The following is a 10,285-nucleotide window of genomic DNA, read 5'->3' as shown; positions in this document are numbered from 1 at the left end:
ATTCTTTTAGGTTTGGTTTGTTTTGGGTTTTTCGTGGGGGTTTTTTGGGTGTGTATTTGGGTTTTTTTTTTTCTTTTTTTTTTTTTTTTTCTTTTTTAAATCTTTGTTCGGTTTGGTTTGGTTTGGTTTGTTATGTGCGGGGGGGGGGGGTTGTGTGGGGTTTTTTTTTTCCTTTTGTTGGTTTTTTTTCGTTTGTTTGTTTTTCTTGTGTTTTCTCCCCTCCCTGTCGCGCCTATCGCGACTTAGGCAGCCAAAGTTAGGGCAGGGCAATGCCAGCCCGGGGCCATTCCAGCCCCGCTGTCCCTTTGTCATGGAAGTGTCCCCGCACTTCAGAGCGCCGGGAATCCACACCGGGAACATCACCCCTGCCCTGGGATAAACACGGAATCCCATGGGATTTTCCCCATCATTCCCTCCTCCTCCAACCCCTCCTGCTCTGGAGCCACCCCAAACCGGGGTGGATTCTGTCACTGGATTAAATTTGAAATAAATCTCCACAATTTCCTGTCCTGTGGGTTTTTATCAGCCCTGGGGTCAGCGAGTTGATTTTTATCATGAAGAAATGCAGAATTTTAATTCCACCCGCGGGTTTCATCATCAGCACTGGTCTCACCAGCACCATTTTCCCTCATCAGCACAATTTATGCACTGAAGAGATCTGATTTTTACACTTTAAATTCCCTCTAAACCCCCCAAATGACTCATTCTGTTTAGCAAAGGGGATGCTTTAACCATGGAAAAATTGGAAGTATTCCACAGTCATTAAAATGGCAGCTTCTCACTCTCGCTTTGCACTTGGCTCTTTGGAGGTTCATCCCTCCATTTTAGTAAAAATAGCGCTTAAAATCTTATTTTTGTACTTTGGGTACCGTGAAAAGACAGTTTGATGCTACAAATATGGTCAGATTTATAGGGGTAATTACAATTACAGGATAATTTGGAGTTCATTTCATGCCCTGCTTGAATTTCATTGGAATTCTTTGGAATTCTGGCCCTTTTCCTGCTCCATCCCTGTCCCTGGTGCCAGTCAATCCTCAGGAAAATCCAGCTGATCGTGGAATGAAGAGGCCCTGGGAGCATCTGCCTGTCCCAAAACCCACTGAATTAAGGAGCCCTGAGGAGGAAGGTGCAGAAACCACATCAAGGAATTCTCTGCTGGAAATACTGGATTAAAAGCCAATATTTTTGAAGGGCTGACTCAGAGATGCACAAGTTTTGCATGTTTATGTCCCGCCTGTAGCCCCATAAAAACACAATCATTGAGGATGTTTCGGTGGAATTTGTTTTGCTGGCAATTCAGGGCAGCTCACAATGAGTGTTTTGTACATTTTTATTATTTTTATGCCTAATTTCAACTTGTAAACTCATTTCTTAGGACTGTTGAGAGAGCAAAACAACAACTACCACCTGAGCAATGCCAAATTTTTATTTCAAACCGTTGCAATGCTGCACCAGTGACTGGTTGGTGTGGATTAAAATCCCCCACCAGTTCTTCCTCTTTACACAACCATAACACTGAATTGTACAATGATCAGGACCCTGCCTCTAAAATACTTCTGTGTATCAGCAAGCAATTAAAAATAAAAAGCTACATTTTGATATTGTCAACTTATTTATGACCTAGGGGCAGTAAAATTCTCCAGCTGTGTGGCCCCACAGAGCGCAGCCATCCATTCACAAAATACACCTTGAAATGCGTGTGATTTTGAGTCCCAGGGCCACAAATCCAAGCTGCAGGAAGGAGAAACGACGAGGAGGAAATGGGAACAGTTGGCCCAGAGTCACACAGAGGGTGCAGAGTGAAAGCAGGGAAAAAGAAATTCAAATTCCTTCATTTCCCAAACCGCTCCTTCCTGATGAGGCCACGAGCGGAGCAGAACGAACACAAGACTTTGCTGATTCCTATGTGAAAGATTTCAGGTTTTTACCCACCTACACATCAACAGGACTTAATTTAAGACATTTCTTGTCTTTCCCCTTCCAGTTGTTTTAAAAACCAGAATTACTTCAGCTGGCACAAGCTGGGCACAGCCCCTGTTCCTCCCACGCTGCCCCTGGATGGGGCTCTGGAATTCGTTGTAATCAAGGGGCAGTTTTTTGGGTTGGTTTGGCTTTTTTTAAGCACAGGGAGATCTCTGAAAACACTCACAGCTGCCCAGGGAAATCGTTTTCCTGTCTGGTTGGGGTTTTACACCGAGCCCAAGCAACGACTCTTCCTGGTGTGCAGCTTGTGGGGGGGTTTTTTTGACATTTGTTCAGTTGTTAACCAACAGTAAATGTAGAAAACGAACTCCCCAAGGCACACGTGGGGATTGGAAATGCACAGAAATGCTGGGAAATCGATAAAAAATATCTTCCTTTGGGTTTTTGATCGATTCTGAGAGGCACTTCTGAAGGAAAAGGTGAAGGTTGAGAGGTGCAGGCGCCAGAGGGGCACTGGGAGGGCTCAAAGTGATGATGGAAGAAGTTTTCCTGTGAAACTGCCAGGAATTCCCTGTGAGGAGCCCCTGGCACAGATGATCCAGAGAATCCGTGGCTGCTCCATCCCTGGAAGTGCCCAAGGCCAGCTTGGAGCAGCCTGGGACAGTGGAAGTGTCCCTGCCCACGGCAGGGGTGACACTGAGGGATCTTTGAAGTCCTTCCAACCCACGCCATTCTGTGATTCCGTAACTGGATGGAAAAGGAATGGGGAATTTTCAGCTGCTCTGAGCAGTGAGTGGGGCCTGGGCAGGATTTTCCATCTCTAAGCAGTCCTAATTCAGCTCTTTGCTGAAACACTTTAAGGTGCAAACACAAAAATCAATAAATAACTCCCGAATCTGAAGGGGTTTCATGACAGCTCCTTTAGGAAATGAGGCACTTCTCCATGCTCTACACAGAACTAGGAATATTTATAGCATTAAAACCCGTTTTTTCTGGTTTTTTTCTTTTTAAGACAATGAACTAAAATTCAGCAAGGCACTTCAGGTTTTTTTGCTAATCAGTTCTCCCTGTTTCTACAGCAAAACCAAGGGCCCAGAGAAGGGTATTTTTAAGCACCTCTAACCCCAAATTTGGCAGTATTTGCATGACAGAAACCTGGCCCAGCTGTTTCAGCTTTTCATTAAAACAGTGGAGCACAACCAGGTCTGAATCTCTTAACCCTCACTGTTTCCTTGTCAAGTCTTTCCAGCTCCAGAGAATGAAAACTCTGATTTTTTTGTGCTTAGTGGAGGTGCTGAGTTCCTGCCCTGCCAACTCCTCCCTCTGTGTAAGACAGGCAGGAGGAATAATCTGCCAGAGCAAAGCAATCCTAATTCAGCAGGACACAGCAACTTCTAGTCCTGTTTTCCAGTTAAACCACTCGAGGAGGAAAAAAAACCCAAACCCCAATTATTGGAGGCCATTTGCTGAACTCCAAACCTAAAACATGGGCAGGGTGATTCTGTCCCATCAGAGAACCATGGAACAGCAAATCCAGAGTTAAACACACAAACCACTCCAACTCCAGCCCTGAAGTGTGAGTTTCCTACTAATTCTCCTCAATTTCTACCAATTTTTTGGCCACAGCTGCTCTCCACCACGAATATCTGGGACATGGGGGGGAAAGCGGGCACCGAAGGGAAACGGGGAGTGGTTCCTCCCTTTCCTTTTATCCCACAAAGTCTTTTCCTCCTCCTCTTCCCCCTGCCCCACTAAAAGCAGCAGGGGGGAATTTCAGGGAGCTGTTTCCTCCCCCAAATTCCCTCCTGGCTGCAGGAGAATGGTGGGAAGGCAGTTCAGCAGCAGTTGCCAAGAGCTGTTTGGGGTGGGGGGTGCAGGCTGTCCTCGGAGTGCAAAGGGCCCTCGCTGTGGCACACAAAGGGGTTTACAGCCCCCTCCTCATCCCCGTGCCCCAATAAAGGGGCAGCAGAATGGGGCTGTGCCAGACTTGGGGCGGGGTGAGGAGGAAGGGCAGGAGGCAGCTGGGCAGCTCCTGACCAAAATTTGAGGTCTCTGCTGCTGAGCAGCGCAGGCAGAACCCGGGGGAGGGGGGGGGCAGAGCTGTGCTGCTCCAGGTCCCAAATTCACCCCGAGAATTTGGCAGTGTTGATCCACATCCAGCTCCACATCCTCAGGACGTCTGGTGGCACTGATGGGACGTGCTGGTCCCTCCAGGACAGAGATCCATCGTTCCAGGCATGGAGGGAGGAGTTTGCTGTAATCCCACAGCTGGGAATCCACAGGCACCACCTGGACTTGGTGTGTGTGTGACCAAAAATCACTGCAGGGCTCTGCTGGGGAGGGGATAAAGGTGCAGAAAATTAAAAAACCCCTCTGACAGCCCTGCCTGGGACAGGCCAGCACTGCCAGAGGATGAAGTGCTCAGAATTTAAAAAAAAAAAAATGTAATCCAAGCCACTGCTTGGCCATGGATTGTGCTCCATCAGAGCAGCAGAGCTCCCGGCTGCTACCATGGGGGAAAAGAGGAATCTTCCTGCTCCTCTTCCTCCCATTCCTCACTCCAAGTCACTGTAGCAACACTCTGCTGAGAAAACATTCACTGGGCAGGAGGCAAGTTCAAAATCACGGGAAAAAGCCCCCAGACCAGTGACAGTTTAGGGAGAGGTGACGATGATGATGATGATGACGATGATGATGACGATGATGATGACGATGATGATGATGACGATGAGAAGCCCATCAGTGCTGGACCCCAGGGGATGGAGTGTCAGTGGCTTTAGCAGCAGGCCCAGCCTGGAGTGGAGGTCTCCTTGATGCTGATATAGTCCCCACTCCCAGCAGAGGAGGAACTTCCATGTCCCGTGGATGAGGACATCATCTTCTCAATGAGAACCCTGGGAAAAAAAACATCCATGGCTTGGTTTGTGGGGTTGATTTTTTTAACCAGCAGCGTTGGGCAGCGTAGAAAAGAAATAAAAAATAAGAAGCAAAGCTCAGAAGGATATAAACTCCAGGAAATGACTAAAAATTCAGGTTAAGGAACATGACAACACTGGCAGTTGGACTTGGGCAGGGACACCTTCCTCTTTCCCAGGTTGCTCCAAGCCCCATCCAGCCTGGCCTTGGGCGCTTCCAGGGATCCAGGGGCAGCCACAGCTTCTCTGGGCAGGGGAGGGAATTAACTCCTGGACACATGACCAGGCTCTGTTCCTACCTCATGGACTCGTTGATGTTCTTGTTTTCCTTCACAGATGTCTCCACCCATCCTGAAAATCCATTTTCTTTGCTGAACCGATCGACTTCTTCCCTGGTCACTGCCCACGGGGAAAGGTCACACTGCAAAGCAGGAACCAGGCATTTTAGAGTCAGAGAATCCCAGAATGGTTTTGGCTGGAGGGAACCTTAAATTCATCCATTCCCACCCCTGCCATGGGCAGGGACACCTCCCACTGTCCCAGGCTGCTCCAAGCCCCGTCCAGCCTGGCCTTGGACACTTCCAGGGATCCAGGGGCAGCCACAGCTTCTCTGGGCACTCTGTGCCAGGGCCTGCCCACCCTCCCAGGGAGGAATTTCATCCTAATTTCTGAGCTGGAAGGGCCATTTAGCTCAGCCCTCACAGCTCCCAGGTCCCGCTCCCACAGGGAGCTCTTGGGGCAAGGTTCCTACTGGGATGTTGCAAGCAGCAATTTCTTTATCTGAGATCTGAGTTACCGACACGCCTCAGTCAAGAACGCCTGGAATGGAGCTTCCAACGTTGTCCCTCATCCCAAATCTGCCTGGGCTCTCAGCAGCCAGGAAAGGTGGCACGGGTGTGGTGGCACCAGTGCCAATGGGATGGACAGGGAGGCAGAGAGACACCCTGGCCCAGAGCAGCTGGTGGGTGCAGCCACCCAGATTTCCCTGATCCCGGCAAAACTGTTGCCTCAAAACTGAATCCCAGGATCCCCGAGGCTGGAAAATCCCTCCGGGATCATCGAGTCCAAGTTATGGGCCTGATCCCCACCCTGAGCTCTGAGTGCCACATCCAGGTGACACCTCCAGGGATGGGCACTCCAAACCTCCCTTTCCAACCCTTTCCATGAGGAAATTCCTGCTGAAATTCCACCCTGAGCCTCCCCTGGCCCAGCCTGAGGCCGTTCCCTCTCCTCCTGCCCCTGTTCCCTGGGATAAGATCCCAAATCCCCCCCAGCTGCCCCCTCCTGTCAGGGAGAAACACACAGAGAAACAGAAACACAATCAGAAAAACACACACACAAAACCCACACAGAAACACAGAGAAACACACACAAAACCACACAAACGCACAGAAACACAGCAGCACACACAAACACAGAAATACAAACAGGAAAACACACAAAAACCACACAAACCCAGACAGAAACCCACACAGGAACACAAAACACACAGAAACACACAAAACGCACACAAAACCACACAGAGAAACACACAGGAACATGCAAAACACACAGAGAAACATAAAAACACACAAACACACAGAGAAAATCACATGAACGCACACAGAGACACAGAGAAACACACAAAACACACAAAACCCCACAAAGGAACACACAAACACACAGAGAAACATAAAACCACACAGAGAAACACAAAAAACACACAGATAAACATAAAAACACACAAACACACAGAGAAAATCACATGAACCCACACAGAGACACAGAGAAACACACAAAACCCCACACAGGAACACACAAACACCCAGAGAAACCCAGAGAAACACACACAAAATCACACAGAGAAACACACAGGAACACACAAACACACAAAACCCCACACAGGAACACACAAAACACACACAAACACACAGAGAAACACACAAAACCCCACACAGAAACACACAAAACACACAAACCCCCACACAAACACACAGAGAAACATAAAAACACACAAACACACAGAGAAAATCACATGAACCCACACAGAGACACACACACCAAAACCCCACCCAGGAACACACAAAACACACAAAACCCCACACAAACACACAGAGAAACACACACAAACACACAGATAAACATAAAAACACACAAACACACAGAGCAAATCACATGAACCCACACAGAGACACAGAGAAACACACAAAACCCCACCCAGGAACACACAAAACACACAAAACCCCACACAAACACACAGAGAAACACACACAAACCCACACAAACCCACAGCCAAGCACACCCAGAGCACACCCAGGGCTCCTCACCTTGTTGGCCAGCAGCAGGCAGGGCACAGGGCTCCCATCTGGCAGCACGAGCTTGCTGTCCAAGTCCTGCTTCCACTTCTGGCTGTTGCTGAAGGTGCTGACATTGGTGACATCAAACATGATCACACAGGCCGAGGCATCCCTGTAGTACAGCCGGGTCATGGACGTGAAGCGTTCCTGCCCTTCGGGGTCAAAACAAGAAAAAAATTCCCCCCCAAGTTGCTGGGTTTAGATTTGTTCATGCAAATAATGTGTTTATTCATCGTTTTCTCAGCTGGCACTAATGATCTCTGCTTAATTAATGAGGGAATCCAGGCACCGGATGTGTCCTGCCTGGGCACCTCCGCACTGGGCAGGTCTCGGATCTCAGAATTGTGAAATTCCAGATTTGTTTGGGTTAAAAGGGACCAAAGATGCCCCAGTGCCACCCCTGCCATGGGCAGGGACACCCTCCCCTATCCCAGGGTGCTCCAAACCCTGTCCAGCCTGGCCTGGGACACTTCCAGGGATCCAGGGGCAGCTCCAGCCACCTGAGTGTCCCTGGGCACCAGGAGGGCACTCCCACACCTCAAACTCCTTTTTGGGGCTGAAACTGAAACCAGTTTCTTGCTGCATTGCTCACTCTGCCAACTTCTCCTTCCTGTTGCCTTTTTAAGGATGCCAGGCAGCAAAACCAGAGGAAGCCACAGCCCTGTTTTCCTCCCTGCTCCAGATCCGGAGGTGCCATTTTAGAGCTGCTGCTGCCCAGACCTCTCCTGGTGCCAGGGAATTTGGGGAATTCATTTCTCTGCCCCTCTCCAAGGAGCAGGAGCTCCTCACTCCACTCCAGCTCATGTAATTCTGTCCCTTGGAGTGTGTCTCATGCCAGAAATTTGGATTTTAACACAAGATTTGGAGCTGAGCAGTCTCATATCCAGCTACAGATGAGCCAGTTCCACATTCCCTCTGCTCTGGAACAGAAAGGAAAGGCTGGGCAGGAATTACTGAGTGCATTTCTTGCAGGTGGACTTTAATTAAATATTTAAATTACTACAGCAGGCTCAAGGAAGCCCTGCAAAGCAGAGCAGTCCTGGCCCTGGATCCACAGGCTCCTGGGATTTATTTTTGGAGCAGAAGGAATAGGAAGAAGAAAAGGAAGAGGAAGGGGAAAAGGCAGGGGGAAAGGAGGGCAAAAAAGGCCAAAACACAGAACTTTAAAAACCTTTTAAAATACCTGCAATGTCCCACAACTGCAGCCGAACCGTCTCCGACTCCGACCACTGAACCACCTTCAGCGCAAAATCCACTGGAGAATTCCCAAGAAACCAGAAAGGAAACCTGATCAGGGCCGTTCTGCACCACGGGGCTCATTCCCCCACAGCCTCTCCCCATCTCCCAGAGCCCCAGTCCAGCCCCAGCCACGGGGCCTTTCAGAATCCTGGATCACTGCCAGCAGCTCATGCACAATTCCAGGTTGGACGGGGCTGGGAGCCACCTGGGATAGGGAAAGGTGTCCCTGCCCGTGGGGTGAGAGGAGCTGTGAGGTCCTTTCCAACCTGAATCACCCCACGTTTGCCGGAACCAGGCCACTGAGTCAAAAAGGGAAGCTCTGCGTTATTCTCAGCTCCTGATGGGTCAGGTTTTCACTGCAGGGGAAAACCTGCCCGGCTCTGCTGGCAGCCAGGCCCAGCTGGGCTGGAACTGACCAAAACCAGGAACTAAGTGTTAAAAAAAGTACCAGAAACGAGTCTGCAGCGTTTCCTGCTGGGAGAGACCACGGGCACAGCCCGGAGCTCTCCAGCGTTTTCCACTTCTAATCCATCCCCTCTCGGTTCAGGAATAAAAAGATTTAAACAGCTGTGCTCAACCCCCACGATTTTGGGTCCTGGGGGAGATTTCCTGGGTAAACCCTTGGCGGCTCCTGCTCCTTCCAGGTTATCCATTTACACAAAGAACCCAAATCCCACTCAGCCCCATTCCTCACAGACCTTTCCAAGCGCTGCCGACCCCTCAGGCTGGTCAATTGATGCCAAACCAGCGCTGCCGATGGTTTTACTGGGATGAGCTGAGCCTGTAAGCTCAGACCATCCAGTTTATAGCTCCTGGGGTGGTCTTTCCATGGGGTGGGAGAGGATGGGACACCCCAAATGAGCCGGGCAGAAGGACAGAATCCCCCGGGGGCTCCGGAAAGAGACTCTGGGAACTGATGCCCCATAAACCACCGATGATACGCGGCTGTTCCTATCCCAAATTCCCAATCCCACGGCCCGGGGAGGAGCAGGGGAGAGGGGCGCGTTCCCCCCGGGCTCGGGGCGCGGAGCGGGGCTCGGGATGCGCAGCGGGCCGGGACCCCGGGGAACCCCCGGGGAACCCCCAGGGAACCCCCAGGGACCCCCAGGGCTCACCTCCCACGGTGGATTTGTAGTGCCGGTTGAAGCTGTCGTTGGCGTAGCGCTGCACCAGCGAGGTCTTGCCCACCGTGGCGTCCCCCACCACCAGCACCTTGAACATCCGATCGCGCTGCCCCATCCCGGCCCGGCCCGGCCCGGCCCCGCTCGGTCATGTGAGGGGCAGCGGCGGAGCCTGCACGGGCTGCCGGGAGCTGTAGTTCGCTGCCTTCCGCCGGCCCCGGGCATGGCCACATCCAGCGCTGCACATGCCCTGCACACCCCGATCCTGACCCTGCACACCCCGATCCTGTCCCGCACACCCCGATCCTGTCCCGCACACCCCGATCCTGGCCCTGCACACCCCGATCCTGACCCTGCACACCCCGATCCTGACCCTGCACACCCCGATCCTGGTCCCGCACACCCCGATCCTGACTCTGCACCCCCAGACCCACCGGTGCACATCCCCTGCACACCCCGATCCTGGCCCCGCACACCCTGATCCTGACCCTGCACACCCCGATCCTGGCCCTGCACCCCCAGATCCAGCACTGCACATCCCCTGTGTCCGCAGATCCTGCGCTGTGCACCCCCAGATCCAGCTTCATGCACCCCCAAACCCTGCCCTGCACACCCCAATCCTGCCCTCTGCACCTCCAGCCCCACGCACCCCCAGATCCACCTCCTTGTACCCCCAGATCCAGCCCCATGGAGCCCCAAACCCTGCCCTGCACATCCCCTGTACCCCCAGTTCCAGCCCCGTGCACCCCTG

General features: G+C 51.5%; 1 protein-coding gene across 1 annotated transcript; it reads right to left on the bottom strand.

Moving 5' to 3' along the window:
• Window positions 1-1,408: 1,408 nt before the first annotated feature.
• On the bottom strand, window positions 1,409-9,673 carry RAB29 (RAB29, member RAS oncogene family). The gene is made up of 5 exons (XM_010404542.3): window positions 9,529-9,673; window positions 8,358-8,429; window positions 7,145-7,326; window positions 5,138-5,259; window positions 1,409-4,817 (listed from the first exon to the last, which is right to left on the bottom strand). Exons 1-5 carry the CDS (start codon window positions 9,650-9,652, stop codon window positions 4,700-4,702), a joined length of 618 nt encoding a protein of 205 aa, XP_010402844.2. The 5' UTR covers window positions 9,653-9,673; the 3' UTR covers window positions 1,409-4,699.
• Window positions 9,674-10,285: the final 612 nt, after the last annotated feature.

Source organism: Corvus cornix, chromosome 26 (assembly GCF_000738735.6).
Source record: "Corvus cornix cornix isolate S_Up_H32 chromosome 26, ASM73873v5, whole genome shotgun sequence".
Taxonomy (NCBI): Eukaryota; Metazoa; Chordata; class Aves; order Passeriformes; family Corvidae; genus Corvus; species Corvus cornix.
The sequence above is the reverse complement of the archived record's forward strand: the minus strand, read 5'-3'. Positions and strand labels throughout refer to the sequence as shown.